We start from the raw sequence: 20,495 nt of genomic DNA, 5'->3' as shown, positions 1-20,495 counted from the left end.
CATGAATACAAACCCTATAACTACATTTGTAATGAGAGTTGGCACCATGGTGTCACTATGCATTATGTGTTTAAATTCTTTTGCACATGCCTGAAAATTAAGTTATGCATCATCCAAATGCTGTATACCACCAGTTGTGACGATTCCCAAACTTTGGCTGACCCTAATTCCATAATGAGCAAAGCCAAAACCCAAGCAAAGCTTAAAAAGTCACCACACCAGCTTTTATTAACTGCAATATTTTAGATAGATAGATCCAGATCCAGATCCAAATTTTACAGCTAGTCCCCACACCTGGTTTTATAGTCATGAGAAGTGTGCGAAAATGACTTTGAATACCTAGCTCCTAATGTCAGATATCAATTCTTTGTGTTGCCAGAGGGGCAGAGACAGGTAGGAAGGGCAATATTTTCAACTTTTATGGCTAAAGTAAATGGGAAGGGGCGAGGAGAAAGAACAGCTCTTACTTTATTCTCAGGCACTACTTTCTTACAATCTTCCCCGCATTTAGTTTTGTAGTCTGTTATGACTCACTCACTACTTTTGAGCTAACATCAGATGTAACAACTTATACATCCTCTATATCCTGTGCTTTCAGGAGTATATCGTCTAAAAAGACTCTTCCACCTCTAGCTAACATGAACCTATAACACACTTTTCCTTCACCCAGTAACGCAGAAAATTCAGTAAGCAGATAGCCAGAAATGCCCCTCCATTCAACCAGGAGATGCCAGAGAACAGCAAGTTTGACATGTACCCCTCTTACCCTAGAGTGTGCAGCCCTAGAGACAAAACTCTACTTCCCACACCAGCATAGCTGAATTGTTTCTTTTATCTCTCAGTGTAAATGTTGGTGCTGTCAAAGAGCATACTAAAATTCTTCAGCAGGTTGATTTTTTTTTTAAAAGAAGAAGTTTGATTCCTTTCATGCATCCCACTTTACACTCACTCAGTCATTGCCAGTCTGAAAGAACCTTGCCTCAACAGTTTGCAACAATCCATACAGTAGTCTTGCAGTTTCAGAGAGGCACGAGCTAAATTCAGAGCATCTGGCCTTTTAGATGGTTGGAATCAGTAGCACTGTCGTTGAAAATCTGTCTGCAGCATGACAAAACAAACAAACAAACCAAACTGGAAAAATACTGGGGTGAAGTGTTGATTTGTCCATCTCTGATTTCCACCCTGAAGTCCTATTTTCATGAACTTGCACACAGACAGGTAAGATTTTAGGAAATCATACCTGGAATCTGTTTTGTCATGGAGTTTATATAGCTTCTGCAGAAAAGCTATTTGCCATCTCTCACTCAATATACTGAATTTTTAAATAGCAAGTTTTAGTTCTGGTTTGACAGTCATGTTCTTTATTCACAGAACAGACAATGCCATGTAGGGAAAGCTTCATAATGCTGCTCCAAAGATGTCTTCCCCTCTAACAGCAGACATAATTTAGGCTTCATGACCCTTTAAGGTCTTGGCCTCTCTGTCAAGACTGACAGGAGCCACTTGTGGTGTGAATCTGTAATGTGGACACCTGTGAATCATCTAGTGGTAGCAACTTTCCATCACTGCTTACTCTAGGCTACAGTCAGCCTGGAGGTTGAAGACTTCAGATTGCTTTACTGAATCTCATAGCCGTTCAGTTCCAAGCTCTAAACCCTTTACTTACCTTAAAAGATTAATTCTTGGCCAGAAAGTTAGTAACAGACAAAACAGAAAACACCCTGGTCAATTCATAGTTATATTGTTTGGATGCATGTGCATGTAATGTGTACACAGACTTACAAAGTAATATAGAGTGTTATATAGAATATAGAACAGTGTGAATATATGCAAATGATAAAAAAATACAAATAAAATATGAAGAAAAATAATCTAATACAAAGTAGCTACCAAGAGAAGGTTGTGTAATTAAACTGACCAGAAGGAAAAGTTTTGGCTTCTGTTTCTGGTGTACACCTGCCACTGAAGTCCCTAACTGCCAGAAAGGCAGAATTTGGTCCCAAGTATTAGGACTTGTCAACGCTTGGAAGTTTTTTGGAATAGCTATTTCTGAATAATTATTTTGATATAAACTCCTGTGTGGACACTTTTATTCTGGAGGAACAGTGTCTTTTTCCAGTTTAGTTTAATCCAGTTACATGAGGCCAAATCCTATTTCCTTACTCAGGACTTCAGGATTTGGTCCCAAAGGTTTTTTGTTTCTAGATGACATGCTGCTAATTCTTTCTTTGAGAGCTTTATGCTGTATGTATTTTAAGTTTCAAGGAGCTTTCTGTTGTTACCAAATTGATCTGGGGTTTGCCCTTTTGGAAAATGAGGGCGTATTCAGGGCATAAGAGATTGATGTGCTCGTAGATTGTGCCTAGCAAAGACATGGCTAAAGAGTTATTAATTATATTAATGATGTTTCACTTGTCCTTGCAATTTAGCTTGTTCACTTGGCAAGAGTTTGTGAAAGCCCTTTAGATTTATCCACACAGCACATTGTATAATCATGGTTGTACAAGTGCATCCTAAGGCTCCTTAAAGACCAATCCAATAGTGACCAGCAATGTTGAAGTAGAAGAGGATTTTGGGTATTTTTCCAGTCCCCCTAACTCCATTCCACAATGAGGCTCTGCATTTTGGGAAGCCTAGGAAAACTGGCTGAACCAGTGCAGCAGCAGAGCATGGTGCTTTCTATCTAGCAAGGGAGAAGACATTGCTGACTTCACCAGTTCAACCACATTTGAACCAAAGCTGTCAGTTCAGGCATTGCCACCAACTGGTACAAACACTTGAAAAATGCCAAGAAAAGCTACTGTGTGTGGACACATGATATCATGTTGCAAGACCAAGATGTTCCAATGCTTTCATTTAATATTAGGAATCCATCACTGACTAGAAGACCTCATCTGCACCATGTCACTTTCCAGTCAGAATTTCAGTGGAAGAATGATCTCAGCTGCTTCTACATATGGGAAGAGTTGGAATCCAGACTGTTTTGGACCTTGACATACTAGATCACTGTGGAATCTCATGCAGAAGTTGCTCCAGGTTAGTTTTCCATTTTGTGTGTGTGACTGTTTAAAGTTTAATTTATTAAACTTCCGAAACAGCAAGTTCTGCCCCTACTTATACTTGTTCAGTCCTACTGACCCCACTGACTTCAATGGAGTACCACAAGTGTAAGTGCTGTCCATATTTGGCCCTCAGTTAATTTCTGGAATACATTTAAACAGGAGTTGCTATAATTGCATATTTTGATGGTGAAATTAAGGAGTTATTCTCAGTAGTGCTCTAGAGTACTTCATGTTCTGTCTGCTTTTTGGGGAGCAGTAATACGATGGGTGAGGCTCATAACATCAGCACTCAGTGGGGCACAAGTCCCTGGTTTTGAGGCATTGCTGAGAATCTCCATATTTGAATATCACTCTTTGCAAGAGGGACACAGCCTTCTGACTGAGAGCGACACAATTGTTTCCCAGGTAGTGTCCATCGGTAAGTGCCATAGAGACATCCATAATGGTTCTGAAATGGCTAAGCGCTAACAATGGACAGTTGTGTTAAAGTGTTAATTCAAATGAACAACTGTAGCCACAAAAAACAAAACTGAGAGAGCTAAGGCCACAGTGCACAGGTAAAGACAGTGAATCTCAGTGGCTTAAAAAAACAGGGCATGAATGTATTTTAGTGAGAGACTGTCAAATCTCTTCACTACAACACCTAATTTTGTTCCACAGCCAGCCTTTGCCTTCCATTGTCATAAATAAGGACATGGGGATACAGAATCCCCAGTTATGTTTGTACTTGTCTTGATTTTCCAAAACTTTTAGGCAGAAACCTCATCATCCTGCTGAGAATTTTCAGTAGCCCCATCCCCCATCTCAACTAGACATTCCACCTTAAATGGGACTGTCTTCTTTGGGATAATAGCCATTTCTGTGACAGCTCTATATTCCTGGCTTTTGGAGCTACTCAACTCCTTGGCGCTCTCATGCTAGTTTCACAGACGGGGGTGGAGGTTTGCCATATGCCACTTCAGTAGCAGTTTTTGACAAAAGCATCATAAAAATTGGTACATATATTTTTTTTCCATATGGAGGAATTGTTATTTAGCCTTTTCCTCCAACTGTAGCTTCATCAGGCAAAAGGAAAAGAGACAGTGACTCCTTCATGCTTTGGGAAGCTCATCCTAGAGTTCATCTTCATTTGAAATGTAGCCTTTGTTCTCAATACCTGGAAAACAGAGTCTGAGTCAGAAGAAGTGGGCTACTGAATAGAGTGTTTGTGATAAGGGAACATTACACACTCACTACAATTCTTACAGTTTTGAACCTAGATCCTTGTATGGAATGAGAGAGAATTTCTAAGAATTATTGCATAAGACCAGAAATGGTCCTTCTCACCTGGCATTTTGCCTATGAATGACTGATGCTCCAGAAAAAGACTTAAAATTCCCACAATGTTTTGAATTATGCAATACTTACAATAGTGCTATCTTATTACTTCTTCTTATTGTAGTGTTGTGAAGTTACTTGAGGGATTGCCAAGAATGGCAATTTGCTGACTTTTGGGGCATGTTGCAAAGCCTATTGTCCCAGGGCATAAGGTATTTGTTTAGTCTGCTACTGTAGTTGGTTTGGTTTTGCTGCAGGTTTGAATTGAATAGACTGCCCTTTGTTACGTCACATATTTTAGACAGAGATTATTTTAGCTTGGGATACAAGCAATTGGATAGGCTGTCAGAGGAAATTACAAATGGATATAGAAACCTCTGCAAAGCTGCTGTGCTTCCTTACGATCTTCCTCAATATAAAGGGACGTGAGGAGGAAAAAGCCTCCCCCAAGGACACCAATGAAGGCGCACAAGATGAAGCTGTACTGCAGGCTCCGGAAGGCCCCCTGGTGTGAGTCAGTCTGGCTGGTCTGGATAACATCAGAGATCTAGAGAGGGGAACATAGTGTCATTTACTTTGGACTAAATGGGTTATTTTCTCCATACTTTTGTGTTGCTCACAATGCCATCTCTGACAAGAATAAGACTGAAAGAATAGGAAAGGAAAACTCACTGCCTACATGTGCTGTATCTGGTAACATACACAAATCGGCCTTCACTGCATTTCAATATTCATTCGGCCTAGAAGTCTCATGCAATCAAGTTGGTGCATATTTCTAGAGCTTCCAGTTTCATGTGAACTGGAAATGCTGCAACCACGGCATGGTGGAGTGCTCCTGCAGTAGCCATTAACTCATTTCACTGTTTCCTACTCTTTCTTCATAAAATAGGCTTGGTCCACATTTTAAGTTTGTACAAAGGTTTGAGTCATTTCTTGAATTATCAGAACATCTTCACCCATTCCTAATCAGGGCTTTTACTTTTGATGGAGTGGGTGTCAAGGCTAGCATTGTTGGCAGAAGCAGGCAGCAGCACTAAGAGACAAGAAGAGAAGGAAAGAGCTATGAAGGGGCATCAAGATGAGGAAAGGAAATTTGACTTTGAGCAAGGAGGCATTCAAGATGGGGTGGGGTGACATGGTAAGAAATGGAAAGGAAGAGGTCTTAGTAGCTGCATATCCCATGGACTGGAGGGGGAGGAAGCTGCAGGAATCATGACTGGCCCAAATGAATGAGTTTTAGCTGTGTGGCAAGGTGTTCAATAAAAATCTCAGTATTTAACCTCATTCCCCATGGGCTTAAAATCCCCTGGTGGAGCAGAACTGAGGGATGGATATAAAAGGGCAGGGTTTTTTTACTCTTACATTAGCCCATCATAGATCTGATAAGCTAAGTGACTTGAAATATACATAAACAAGAACTTCTTAAAGTCACACTGGTATGATATGATTATTTATGGCAATTTACCCAGATCAGAGTAAGATTATCTGTAAAAAGGCATCCAGGGATTGTCTCAAGAGTTTCTGCTAAAATGCAGCTGTAACACATTTATTTATTTATTTAAAGCACAGTAAGGAAATCTCTGCCACTCAGAAAATAATAAAATATTTAGACTCCGGGTATTTTTACATGGCAAAAAAAACAAAACAACCCCAAACCAAAATCCACTGTAGCAGTGAGTATCAGAGCCTGGGTCTACAGGCTCAGGCTTCCACTATATTGCTAAAAATCGAAGTGTAGAGCCCACGCTCCAGCCCAAGTGGAAACATCTACATTGCTAGTTTTAGCCCCGTGGCATGAGCCCAGCTCTGTAGACCCAGGTTCTGAGATACACTGCTGGGGGAGTCTCTTTTTGCAATGTAGACAGACCCTGTGAAAGAGGCCATTCACAGCCTTTCCAGAGTGGATTTAAAAAAAAAAATCAAGAGGTAGGAGAAGCAGGGTAGCATGCAACAGCAAGATCTGAACAAGGAATATTTAGTGTCTGGCTAACGAGATCAGAGATGGGTGAATTTCAGAAGGGCTGCTGGTGCACACAAGCCTCCCAAAGTCTGATATTTATCTGAATGTCTTGAGTCTAGAAATTCTGCAAGAAAGAGGCTTTTCCCACAAGAATCCCAGCTGGAAATACAACAGCATCAGTCACTGACTTATTACCTCTGCTTAGTGTAGTGTTGCTTGCAAAGATAGTTCCATCATTATGTATCATCACTTAAACAGTTTTATGAGTTAAGGTTGGGATAAGACATAGGAGGCTTATACTTTTTTCCTTAAATGCTTTTCAAGTAAACAACAATTTAAGAATTGCATACAAGATAATATACTTTCAAACAGCAAGACAACTCAGAAAAGCATTTTGCATGTCAGTTACGAGACGGATGCAATAGGCCTGGGAAATGGGCTTGCAGAAGCCATATGACAGAAAAAAATCTAGATCAGAAGTTCATGGAGCCCTCAATGCATTCAGTAGGAAGCCTCAACCTAGGCTCTCATGGGCAAGTATCCACACCATAACGCATCATTACAGCTGGCACTAATTTGGAACCATGTCAGCAGCCTCCATTGATGCCAAAGATCAGTGGGCCATGGAGATGTAAATAGTCTCATCCCTCCAGGCCTGAGGCACATCCTGGCAAGAAGGTTGAGGGAGAGGGAAGAGTCTGTATTGCCTCTGACCTTGCTGTATTAGGTATATGCATATACCATGTTTTTATTATTTCAGAGGCCTTTGGCAACCCGGGTTGTCAACCTGTTGTCTTCCATTAGCACTAAATCTCAACCAATGAAAAACCCTCTAATAGAAACACAGCATCATCTAGTAGATAAAGTGACCTTCTTATTTGCCAAAAGGTAGCACAACTCCTAACAACGGGTTTAACCAAACAGTAGGATTCTCCCATCTTGTGGCAGGACTATCTTGGTTGGAGGATAAACCTATCAACTGGGATTCTTATTGGCCATGGGTAGCAGCTGTACCAGGTGAGCCAAAGGGAAATTTCCTTCTGGCCAGACTGGTAGCAGCTGTGCTAAGATGGTCTCAGCTGGAAGTTGCTATGTGCATCCCACATCAGGTTATCCCCTCTGGCTCTGCTTGATGTTCTTAGCATGAATGTACGATGGAGGCAGAACTGAAGTTTCTGGCACAATGCCTAATCCATATGGAATTCAGTTCTGCGCTACAGGCTTTGAGATCTTCCTAAGGAAGAACCTTCTCTCCCCTCTGCTCACTGGAGCAGAAACATCTCACAAGTAACTTGGATGTTGGGTATCTACTACATGCCAATTTACTACATTCTCCTTAAGAACAAACTAATGGAGGGGAATCACCCAGTTCTTGAAGGAATATGCAGAAATCACTGAGCTGCAAAGACATAAGGGTTGGGAGGGAAAGTTTGACCAACATCATTTACCAATATTGATCTCATTAATGAGGTGCAGGACTGAGTCAGGAGACCTGGATTCTACACCTAGCTTTACCCACAAATGACTTTGTCACCATCCTAACTTTTGCCTCTGTTTTCCAGTCTGTAAGAAGGTGATGATATCACCACTTATATACCGCACAGAAAAGGTCAGGCATAATTTGTTAATGTTTAATTCCTTACAGGATCTGCAAATGGAAGCACTAAGCGCTAGGCATCATTTAGATGTCATCCTCACCAAAAACTAAGTGCTTAACTATGCAGCGTAAACATTTAAGTAAAAAAAATGCTAAAGTTAAATTTGAGCAGCCAACCTTAACTCTGCTTGTGCATCTGCATCAGGAGTCTTTAGTGACATGATCACATGCTGCTGTTTCTCAAATGGAAATGACATGGCATCATAAAGACTATTATCATAATGCAGACACAAAGGGGTTCTGGTGGTCAAATTTAATTTCTGCAGTTTTAACCTGGCAACTTTTTTAAAAAAAAATTGAGAAATTCTCTAATCTGGAAATATTTGGCTAAATGTGACCAAGCACACGCATCTGGAAAAATCCCCTTTTCTCCTGAAATCCTTAGGAGCCCCAGAGCTAGGGACAGGCCTCTGCATCTTCCCCAGCTGTGGTACATCCAGCTCCAGGCCTCCTAGTTGTGCCAAAGCAGAGAAGTTGATAAAGGAGCATCGGAACTCAAAACTCATATCCAGGCACTTCTTGTTGAATGTGCTGCTGCCTTACAGGCACTCATTTATTTAGCCTTCTTTAGCTACCAACAAGAGCCTAGTGCTACTGTGTAAAAGTTACTGCACATCAGAGTGACTTTCAAAGCATCAGAGCCATAAAATCAAAACCAGCATTCATCAGACCACTCCCATGTACTTTTCTTCAGTGAGCATATCCCTGCCAAATTTCAACTGCCTATCCCATTTTGGCACGGGCGCCACAGAACCTTCCAGTTATTTTTGGAAGTGACATGAAGTTCATTCCCACTCTTTGTACCCTTTTCCTTCCCTTAGTCTTTCAAAAAAAAAAAAAAAATCATACTTAAAGACAACAGGTAGAAAGTTTGAGTCCAGAAATAAAGTTTTGGAAAGTTAGGAGCACTTGAGACCAGGGGCTTGGAATGCCAACCATTATGCAACCTCAACTACAGCAGTCCCTCCTGCTATTACAAGAGTTGCATAATTTGAGTTTTCCAGAAGGTATTTTGAAGAATGAGATCTTGCCCACAGATTTTATTTAACTACATTTTACATTTTGAGGTGCAAAATGTTATTTTATTAGTTCCCATGAACTTGTCCATTAACTTGGCAGAAAGCAGGTTTTGCACTTGGATTTAAACACTCTGAACATGTGCCATTTCCATAATCAGACTGCTATAAAAAATGTATGAATAAGTATAGCTGATATCCAAGTGAGGCCCCAATCCTGCTGCAGACACTTTTGCACTCAATGGGACTAATGATATGTTCAGAGTTTGTTCTTAAGTGTTTGCATGGCCAGAGGGCCAATACAGGGCCCTTAGTATAGAAGGGCTGGTTTAAGTTGCATCTAGATCCCAATTCCATACTGCAAGAAAGGCTATTCAAGGCATTTCCAATCTAGGATCAGGAATCAGATCTTATTTTTCGGAAATTTTCAAACATTTTATATTAAAAAAAGTTTGGATAAGCATCAGAGAGGTAGACAAAAAAATCCCATTACTTACAGTTCCAATCAGGTATGGGCTGCCTGCATCTCCCAGCAAATGGCTCACCAAAATCTGCAACGCAACAGCTGTTGAGTGGCGCTTTGGTACCACCACACACTGAAACAAAACAAGAGGATGAGCAATATATAAAGAATCAATAGTTCTGTGAATGACCTCCACAGTTCTAGGCTACAGAAATGGGGAGAATGTGACAGTCCATTAATAGCTTTTTCCCCCCTCCTTTCTTTTCCCCCTATGACTGGAGAGGTATCAGCTGGCCATTTCACCTTGAATGGTCCATTGAAATATATAACAACGCCATGTGCTAAACAATCTGTTTCACAGTGTATTTAGCTGTGATACATTTAGCTGTACACATTTCCCAGACCTGGAGAAGAGCTCACCAACAGGAGCTGGTCCAATAAAAGACCTCATCCACCTCTCTCAATGCAGCATGTACTGGTTCTTTCTGCCATGTGATTTTAGCATTTACTGATGATGCCGAATGATAGCCATTGTGGCTTTACTGATTTATCCGCAAGCAGATGTTTGCGCTGCAGTTTTCTGTGTAGTTTCACTGACACCACACCGTCAGTTTGCTTGGCCTAGTAAGACTGCCTTTTGGACTGAGAGTACTTGTGACTCAAGACTCAGTATGGCATCTGCCGAGACTAAAAAGGATGCAAGCCAGGACCACACATTATGCATTCCAAGTCACTGGGACTGGAGCTCAAACTTTTCAGACAGGACACCAAAAAAGGTGTCAGATGGTGGTAATTCTATATCTGATGACAGACTAAATTTGTTTCCTTTTATTTACTTTTCCCCAGAGCCATCCTTTCTACCTAATAATATTGTTCACAAACTGCTTTAATTACACACCCTTTAAATAACCAGTTGAAAGAACATATGTACCTGCATGTTCAAGACATTGAAAAACACTGAGATAATTACAGTGATTTTTAAAAATGAAATATGGTCATTTGGGATAATGGCAAAGATTAACTATGCATAAAAAGTACAGTGGGATCCTACATAGTTTATGCCTCTTTTTTGTTCTGACAGTATGTTTACCAACAGTCAAGCGATGGATTTCACAGAACACTGAAACACCAAAAATGTTAAAGCTCACTTTTAAGACAAAAGCACAGTGTTCTCCCTTCCCTCCCTCCCACCCTTTATAGTCCAGTCTTTTTATCTGTATTATCTTTGAAGAGAAAGACACAGTCATACATCCAGCCCAGAGATAGTGCACTCAGCCTCAGACCAACTACAATCAAGCCAAAGCCCACCTGGGGCCCACAGATAAACACACAGTGGTATTATGTCAGTGCCATGAGGTCCCAACTGAGATTCAGGTTCCACTATAACTAGGTACTGTGCAGCCAATATAAGCCTACACCAGGAACAATGAGTGTGTCTTAACACGTCTTCAACATGTTAGATGATATTTTACCCTTAATGTGGACAAAGACAAGTTGTATTTTAGAAACATGTCAACTGGTCATGGTTAACTCCAAGGGTAAAATTGTGTTTAACATTGTGCTGAAGATCTGTTAATGCACTGTGTATTCTCCTGATGTAGAAATACCCACAATTCGACAATCCTAGCCACAAAGAGATTACAATCTAGGTAGGCAAAACAAGGAGTAGGTGAGAGTATTATCCCTTTTTACATGTGGCAAGCTGAGTCTTGAGTTAAGTGCCTTGACCACAAAACTGTTCTTCTGTCTATTAATATGCCTCCCTTGTTCCTAACTAGGGAGGACAAAGCACTGGTATCTGACCCACTGGATATATTATTGCTGTATGAAACTCTGATCCCAGCAATTGTGAAAGATCTCTGAGGAGGAAGAGGAGAAACACCAAACACTACCTTCACTTAAGGCTCTAATCACAGGTGATGCCCTAGCATCAGTTGTATCTATGCCAAACTTTCACATTAAACTCCAGGCCTACGGAGTCTTGTCCGGTCTCAGGTTTCACCTCAAACCCAGATGGTGCTGAGGGACTCTCACATGGAGTTCTGAGAGGTTTTTAGGCTGCCTGCCTGACTTTTAGATTAATCACCTGCTGGAGGGGGAAGGCTGTTTGGAGAAGTCGTGGCTTCTGTGTGAATTTGACTCCTGTGGACTCCAGACATGGGTAAGGATTCCCTGATGGGACTATAACACACTGGCTAATTGTGATGATGTTTCTCCCAAGTGGCTGGCCTGGCTGGCTACTGCTACCAGCTCAGTTACTCATTTAAAAAAGAAGAAGAGAAAATGGTTGAGTTTGGTCAAGTTTTGCTCTGAGTTCAGTGAAGCCCAGAAACAGAAAGAGGCTACAGCCAAATGAGTCTGAACGGAACATGCCAAAAAGGTGGGCAGAGAGGCCCTGAACAATTGAAACCTCCTTGTTCAGCAATGCTAACATTAGCCCTGACTAGGAATTCTGGTACTACAGCACCACCAAGACTTTTCACTGGAGAACAAAGACCTTCAATAAAGGTCTTCAAAACTGCTTGAATGAAGGTGGACAATGTAACTGCATTGCAAGTCAATCCTAGAGCTCCAAGTTAAGACAGACAGCTCTGGTGTTACAGCCCTCTCCAACCCTGGAAATTTGTGGCTAGCCCATTGCTAGAAGAATCTGAAGCCTCAAAATCAAATGGGCTGTTTATCTTGTTTTCAACTCGCTACATTCACTTATAGGCTTAGTTTCAGACATGTGAAATTCATTCTGTTAGTTTCTATCAGCTGCCTAACCCTCTAGATGCTGCTGAATTAGCACCCTCTGAGATGAGGCACTGTTATGCAGAGGGGCAGGCATAATTCTGTTCTGGGACAGCATTAGAAGCCTTTATACCATTGCCCTCTAATAGATGTTTAAGTGAATCACATGCTTATCCCTTTCCTTTTACACAAGGGTACTGAAAATCCACCCCTGGATTAAGGCAACCCTGGGATTTTACAATGAGATACGGCAACACCAAAGTTCCAGATCCAAACACCCCTGAAGCTGGGGACTGCTCTGGACTTCACAGCTGAAGCTCATCTCCAGTAAGTGAATGAGGAGAAGCTATGTAACATTGTATTCCTTTCTCTGGGCTCTGTGGAAGGACAGTTTTTTCTATTATAGGCTCATAATCCTAAAATCCTAGACAAGACAGAACCAGACAAGGACACATTGCTGCGTTGTTAATTATTAACATTCTTCTCATAAATATAGAAATTGTCCCTCATCGTAGGGCATCTCATGAAGTATTTAATGTGATGGCTGGTGTTTTTCTTTCTAAGAGACAAACCCAAGGTGCCTGCATTAGCTACTGTGAGAAAATAAATATTTGTTTCTTGTCTGTGTAAAAGGGAGCTAACAAGCAAAGCAAAGAGGTTTAAGAGAAAGATCCAGCTTTCATGTCTGACTTGCATATGTCTGTCTATATGTCACTTTCCATCAAAAGAGATCCCAAAGCCCTTGACAGAGGAATCACTCCACCCATCATTGAAATGCAGCTTCTCTGAACCAGCAACACTCCACCACCATATATTTAGGGTAGGTGGAATAACTGCTTCAGCTGAAACTGAAGATGGAAATTAGGAAGGCTAAAAGTAATTACACAAGTTAGTTGTCGCCAGGACCCCAGGGTTAACACCTATACTCTTGCAAAAAAGGACCATAAGCTCTTTAATTACCAAAAGACATCAAGTTCTACACACAAAGGTTTTAACACTTTAACCATACCACTATAATGTGGATGCAGTTATACGGGTATAGTTTATTCCTGTATTGGAAAGAGAAATAAGTTATGTCAGTATAACTGCGTCCACACTACAGTTATATCAGTGTAGCTATTTTGGTTCAAAATAAAAATCACCTCCCTTACCGACATATCTAGGCCAGTACAAAAAAAAAAATGGTGTATAGAGCAGGTCTCAATTTTACATCTTTAAGAAATCACCTGCAATAGCCCAAAAGCCCCCTCTCTCCCTCACCATGTTAGGCACTGGGTTCAGCACCAACAGACACAAGAGCACTGCCCAGTTAGCAAATACCAATCCTTGCTGTACCTGGGTTTTCCATAAAGATCCCCACTTGTGGTCTGTCCGGACTGGTAGCATCCGCTGTTGGCATCACTTTAAAATGCAAGTCTCATGCTGTCCAGTGACTTCACGTGAAAAGCATTCTCCCCTTCCTTCATGCCTTATCCAGACACTAGTTGGGATATGTTGCTTTAATAGAAGGCATCGTATTTCAAACATCATGCCTACAAAAACTGGAACCAAAATAGCTAAGGCCATATCTTGACTGCCCAAAAAGGTGTGTGTGTTTACAGTGAGACAACTAGTACATGTTAGCTATTTTACCACAAAATCCCAGTGGCGATAAAACACAGGTAGTTTTTGCTGTGAGGTAGGTAGGTAGGCAAGATCAGCCACAGGTGTGTGGGCGGTGTAATATATAGACTGTTGAAAAGTAAATTATTTTAGGGAAGTTCTATGGCCTGTGTCATCCAGGAGCTCAGACTAGATGACAACAATGGTCCCCTCTGACTTTGGAATCTATGATTGTTAACCTCACCTAGCTACAGAGTGCTTAAAACTACCTGCATTTTGTTACCATTAGGGTTTTATAGGAGATAACTAAGATACATGACCTCTCTTGCTGTGAGCACACATCTTTGCTGCCAGAGAAGATGTTTTAATTCATGCCACTAGTTATTTTGCTGTGAATTTGTATATGGATGCTTGTTTTGAAATAAAAAAGTAACTGGGTACTTAATCTGAAGTAAGTGTCTACAAACAGAGTTGCTCCAAAGTAACTAACTAGTGGCAAGAAATACAGCCATTGAGATAAGCCCTTACTACAGCTGGATAGCAACTTTACGTTGAATAATGTTACAGCTTTTAACCACTGCCCTTCAATTAAATTAACTGCCAAAGTGCCAGTTTGTGTTTAGTTGCTTTTGGGGAAGGACCATTTTCTCCAGGGACAAAGAGCAAAAATTCTGCCAGCACATTCCTATAAATATGTGGATAAGACGTTGCCATGCTACAGTGGGTAAGGCACTGGAATGGAGTCAGGAGACTTGGGTTGTATTCCTGACTTCATTCCCCATCTCTACAAGGATTAATGATTGCTACTATACACTGAAAGATATAGAGATGAAAAGTATTAAGAATTATTGAACAAGCATCCCAGAAATTGAAATCTCTATAGCCCAGTTCAATATCCTGCACCCACTCAATTCCACTGATGCTGCCGTCACTCAACTGACAATATCCAGAATGACAAGGAGTGGATGGAGTGGGGCTGCTAGGAGTAGTCAACAAGGATGAAGAGGTGAGTAAGGTTCATCTTATGGTTTCACTCATATATAACACTTAGTGTTCTACAGCTGTGCAGTTCATTCTGTCAGAGGTTATATGCTAGCAGGAGGAAGAGTATCTACTCAGTTCCCATGATGTATCCTAATGCAATGGGAACTGAGTGGATACCGCTTTAGTAAGCGCTCTTCCTCCTACTAGCATATAATGCAACATGGCATTTGTTAGGAACTGAACAAACCAAGCACCCCCATACAGAGGCTTCTGAATCATGTGCTGTAACATCCTGCTTATCAAAGGAGATGTCTTAGACACCCACTCATTCCCACTGATTCCAATGGCAGCCTGCAAGTCATCTGCTGGGAGATCCAGTCCGGATTCCTTGTCAGACAGGCAGGATGCCCCAAACAAATGTCTTAATTTACAGGGCCTGTCCCACTGGCCTCTGATTTTACAGAGACAGCCCTTTGCTAATTGGCTACATGATGGAGCTGCCAAGTAGCCAAGCAGAAGAAACTGACAGACTGGCCACGCACAGACACACAAGTCTACGTCACAACCAATGATGCAAATGGCAATCACGTAGATGTGCCTGTGCTAGATGTACTTGAGCTAGTTCTCTAAAAACAGAAGTGAATACGTTCCCAGGAGAGCTGCCATTCACACTGCCAGCTGTGACAGATGTACCCATACACCTCAAGACCTACTCCCAAACCAGACCTGAGAGATGCTGACAAGCTGACCCAACCCCAACCCAAAGCCTCCAGCCAAGGCATCTTCCTCACTCTCGGCTGCCTAAGACCTTCTGTGCACGCACGGACACGCTGCAAGTAAATGTTCTCCGTGCTGACTTCTTCCCTTCTGATAGTTGTTTTTGGTTGTTCACTTTGGTAACCAGATTCATACACATGGAGACTCTAGGTACAACCTCCCGTGTCGCTAGAGGAGAGGCACAAGGGAGCTTGGCACCTCACCATTCACACATGATTATGGCTGTGGTTTTACATTAGTTCTCTTCATGTTTATTGCTGGGAAGGGGGCACAGAGGTTGCTACGTGCAAAGATCTTGATACAATAGCCACAAACGAGCAGGAGCCTTATCATTCAGGCAGCATCTTCCTTTCTCTGCTGCTCTGTAGATTGCAGGATAAATAAAGCCTGACTACATTTTTTGGATAGCAACACCACGTGGGGAGAAAGAAAAGCCACTTTCACGGCAAAATAAGAACAGCCATACCCAAGGCCAGACAGATCATCAGCAACTGTGTGAACAATACAAATTACAACATATATATATATATATATATATATATATATATATATATATATATATAAAAAGACCCAAGATTAAATGGTTACAGTGTTGCTCTGCAGCCAAGATGATAGAATCAGTACACTGAACCCACACTGATTTTCAATGCAATGGAATATAATTCCTAAGTTATAGTGCCCTTGAGTGAGCAAAGACAACTAGATAACTAAGTCAAGATTGGCATAACCAGGAAAATGAGAATTACCGAAGTTTACAATTTAGTATTACATCACAAAGCATACTCAGAAAATAGCTTAATGTGCTTTGTCCCAATGGGCATTTAGTCACAAATAAAATGATGGCAAAGTTCTGTACTGGAAAGTGGGAAAATTAAAAGGTTTGGAACTGATTGGTGTAGCATCACTTTCTACCACACCAAAGAGTGTATCAAAGTTGTGACTTAGTTGGTCTTTTGAGTTTTTAAACTACCTTTAAGTTTGACCTATTGCACAACAGAACAGGCCACAGAATTTCAACCACTAGGAAGGTGTGAACTGGCACTGATTGTGAACATGAACTCCTCTATAGAGTGGCAATGTTAGCAGATGGTCCTCACTAAAAAAAAAAAGAGCCACAATAACAGCTTCTATCGCTGGGAAGAAGATGTCAGTCTTGAGAGGCGATTTCAGTAGAGACAAGTTGTTACTGAATAGGCAGAAAGAGCAAGGACTGACTGACTGAACAAACTGATAGAAGAGGTCACCTGAAGGCAAGAGCTGATGGGATAGGTGTCCATCAGGACACTGACTGACAGCATTAGTTATAACAGAAGTATATTATTAATCCCACTTGACTGGGCAGCAATCATCTTCCCAATCTCCACCACAGCTACTGTCCCAAAGTCATGCACACTCCAAATGCATGACAAGAATGGTCCCCAAGTCCCAACGCTGTGCCTAAATGAGTACAGTATCTCTACATGGCAGCATGGCAGCAAAGCCATTGTTCCGAGGGGCTTCAAGTTCATGCTGAAAGTGAGTTTATGGCTACTGAGCATGCCCCTTCATTTATACTATCAGTAGAGATCACTAATGACAGGATAACATCCATCTGAAATATTGGCATTTGCTGTTAGAACACCTTTTCCCCTTCCAGAGAGATTAGCAGTCTCAAAATATTAAATATCTGGGGTTAAAATTACAAAGCAAGCGACTCCATCTCATTTCACCACTCTGTCAATTATCAGCAAATTCCTCTATTCCCCACAACAGTGCACACAGGTTACAGCATTTACAGATCAAATTAATACACAGTGCCACATTGCCAGAGTGTTAGGAAAACAGTGAAGTTCACTAGACTACTGGGAGTTCCAGTAGTGACAACAAAAAGCAAGGAGAGTAACTATGCATTTTTCATCAGACTTCCCTAATCAGCAATTTTCTTTAGAAAACTGTGATTTAAAGATGTTGAGTTTTCCCCATTTGGATCTCTTATTCAAAGCCATTTCAGCATAAAAATTAAACATTTAAATGGGGCAGCGAAATGGAGTCTCTTACTGGTGCAAGGCCAGGTTTTAGTGTTAATGGGGTACCAATTACGGTATTCTTGGGAGGAGTCTTACTAGGCGAGCCAGGTACTTTGCGGTGCTTGAATACACAAATTTGAGAATAGAATTAAAATTATCCGCACAAATTATACAACTGTAGGAAGAATGAACTTGAACTTACCAGTAGTATGTCAGTCACAATGGCCCAGTTTAAGGATAAAAAAAATTCTCCAAGTGCAATAAAAATCTGCAAAAAGAAAAAGCACAGCAGCTTTGTATGACAGATTGATTTTCTGTACCATAAAGGGGCTAGGAGAGTTCACTGACATGTAATTACACTTCGCCATGATGATGAGAGGTGCTGTACATGCAAATCTCTTTACAAACCCTTAACTAAGCATCCTAACACCCTGAGATATATGCGAATAGTGTCTCTATTTTAAAAATGTGGAAATAGAAGCACAGAGGGTAAGTGACTTGCCCAACAGCACATCTTGTCAGTGGCAGAGCAAGGGACAGGAGTCATGAGTCCTCACTCCCAATCCCCAAACTCTCAGATACACCATATGTAACAAACAGAAGGGACAGCGGCAGGTTTAGGTGTAGCAGATGGGAGCAAGTGTTTCAGAACCCAGTCAAAAAAAGGAAATCAGTCGAAAAAAGGAAAAAAAGAAAATCAAAGCATTAGCGTTGAGGAAGCTCCCCACAGTCAGATGAGTTTTAAAATGACCTCCATGGGGTTCTTTTGCCTGAGTTCCTAAATGAAATCAACAGGATAACTCCGTGTAGGGTGACTAGATAGCAAGTGTGAAAAATCAGGACGGGGGTAGGTGGCAATAGGCGCCTCTAAAAGAGGAAGTCCCGAATATCGGGACTGTCCCTATAAAATTGGGACATCTGGTCATCCTAACTCCCTGCAGGTAAAAGTTCAAGTACTCCACTAAGAGGGCTCTTCTCAAGAGGAGGGAGAGACTGGCTCCTAGACACAGCCCGCCCTGACTCCTTGGATCACATCCCTCTTATGGTGTCCTGTGGGAATTCCGTAATTCACCACAGATGGCCCACGCCACACTTCCCACCATGGCTGGGTCCCTAACAGGTCTTACAGCTGTGGTCTTGGAAAGCATTAGCCCTCTCCCTGCCAGTCCCCAGACAGAGGTTTAAATCAGGTTGTATGGACCAAGTGGTATCTGATGGAAGCACCACAAGATTAAAAAAAGTTAACCTGTAATTTAAATCAGTGGTTCTCAACCAGGGGTACACATACCCCTGGAGGTACACAGAGGTCTTCCAGGGATTACATAACTCATCTATGTATTTGCCAAGTTTTACAACAGGCTGCATAAAAAGCACTAGCTAAATCAATACAAACTAAAATTGCATACAGACAATGGCTTGTTTATACTGCTCTATCCACTGAAATGTAAGTACAATATTTATATTCTAATTGATTTATTTTACAATTATATGGTAAAAATGAGAAAGGAAGCAATTTTCAGTAACAGTGTGCTGTGACACTTTTGTATTTTTACATCTGATTTTGTAAGCAAATAGTTTTTAAGTGAGGTGAAACTAGGAGTACGCAAGACAAATCAGAGTCCTGAAAGGGGTACAATAGTCTGGAAAGGTAGTGAGCCACTGATTTAAACTATCACTCCTGAGCAATTTCAGAAGGCAGCATCTGACTTTAGTGACAGCGGCCACAGTTATGTAATATGCACAGTAAGCTAAATTATAATTTCACTACAGGAATAGGTTATATCACATAGCACAATGACTCCTTGATGCTGATCAGGAAATTTTGGACATGACTCATTTCACATTAATCCCCAAAACATCACACCAGGAAACCAGGGGTTTGTTAAAAGGCAGCTTTGAGTCCCCATCAGTGGGAGCCAGCACTAGTGGGATGAATCCAGAATTAGTTCTAGTGTGGACACTTTTGAAATGAAGTGGCACTGACGTGGCAGGTACCAGGAGCATGTGTGGCCCTGAACGGAAATGTCAGAGCCTGTCTTCATGCTGTACCCAGTGAGTTCAGGATTCCAGGTCTTTCTGTTTCTCGGTCATTAGCACAACATAACTTTGAGCTATCCACAGTAATAGTTGCAAGGAAAATCTGAATTTCCAAGGCTTGCAGTTGAGTCTAGACTATTCTCTACATTAAATTAAACCCAGGAGTTAAAGCAGGTGCTTATGTGAATAGCTAATTATGCCTGTTGTCACTTGACCCATGGTACAGTTACAATCTGTGATTTTGTTTTTCTTGGGTTTTTTTTTTTAAAGAGTTGTGGGTGAATTTACAGTTAAAGCACAGGCTATATCAGTGGTTCCCAACCCATGGCCCAAAAGCGGCCCGTGGGGTCTTCCAAAGTGGCCTGCTGCTCCCGTCCTACTGGCTACAGAAGGAAGCCGTAGCCTAAGACCCAGGAGGAGCGCATTGCTGCAGGATTAGAAGATCGGTGCAGTCTCCTTGCTGTCACCAAGGGGATGGGAGATCAGCGCTCCTCTCCCCCTTGCTGTGCTCCCTGCTACAGCCAAGTGCTCCACCTGAGTCCATAGGTGCTGGGGTCCCTGCTGGAGCCAGAGGGAGGGGAGCACTGATCTCCCATCCCCCTGGCTGCAGAAGGGAGCCACTGCCTAGGGACCCAGGTGGAGCGCACAGGGCTACAGGATGCGTGCAGTTTCCCTGCTGCAGCCAGGGGGACGGGAGATCATCAAGGAGGCAGCCTCCTTGCTGAACTCCTTCCAGCTTGCTGCAATGGGGATGGGTGGGCTGCTAGTGGAAACTGGTGACCCTTCAGGGTTGTAAAAATGATATCTGCAGCCCTCGAGCCAAAAGGGTTGGGAACCACTGGGCCATATTCACATATGATCCTGGAAGATGCTGTGGCAAG

General features: G+C 41.8%; 1 protein-coding gene across 1 annotated transcript in view; it reads right to left on the bottom strand.

Annotated features, from left to right (window-relative positions):
* Positions 1-216: 216 nt before the first annotated feature.
* Positions 217-20,495, bottom strand: part of SPNS3 (SPNS lysolipid transporter 3, sphingosine-1-phosphate (putative)) — a 43,961-nt gene continuing 23,682 nt past the window's right edge. Inside the window, exons 9-12 of the mRNA XM_067537878.1 lie at positions 17,780-17,845; positions 9,510-9,608; positions 4,755-4,926; positions 217-4,218 (exon numbers count right to left, since the gene is read on the bottom strand). Coding sequence (XP_067393979.1) covers positions 4,175-4,218; positions 4,755-4,926; positions 9,510-9,608; positions 17,780-17,845 — 381 coding nt within the window. The 3' untranslated portion in view covers positions 217-4,174. The remainder of the gene's footprint in view (positions 4,219-4,754; positions 4,927-9,509; positions 9,609-17,779; positions 17,846-20,495) is intronic.

The sequence above is a fragment of the Emydura macquarii genome, unplaced genomic scaffold (assembly GCF_026122565.2).
Source record: "Emydura macquarii macquarii isolate MOO-44397 ecotype Brisbane River unplaced genomic scaffold, CSIRO-AGI_Emac_v2 contig_450, whole genome shotgun sequence".
NCBI classification, from domain to species: Eukaryota; Metazoa; Chordata; order Testudines; family Chelidae; genus Emydura; species Emydura macquarii.
The sequence above is the reverse complement of the archived record's forward strand: the minus strand, read 5'-3'. Positions and strand labels throughout refer to the sequence as shown.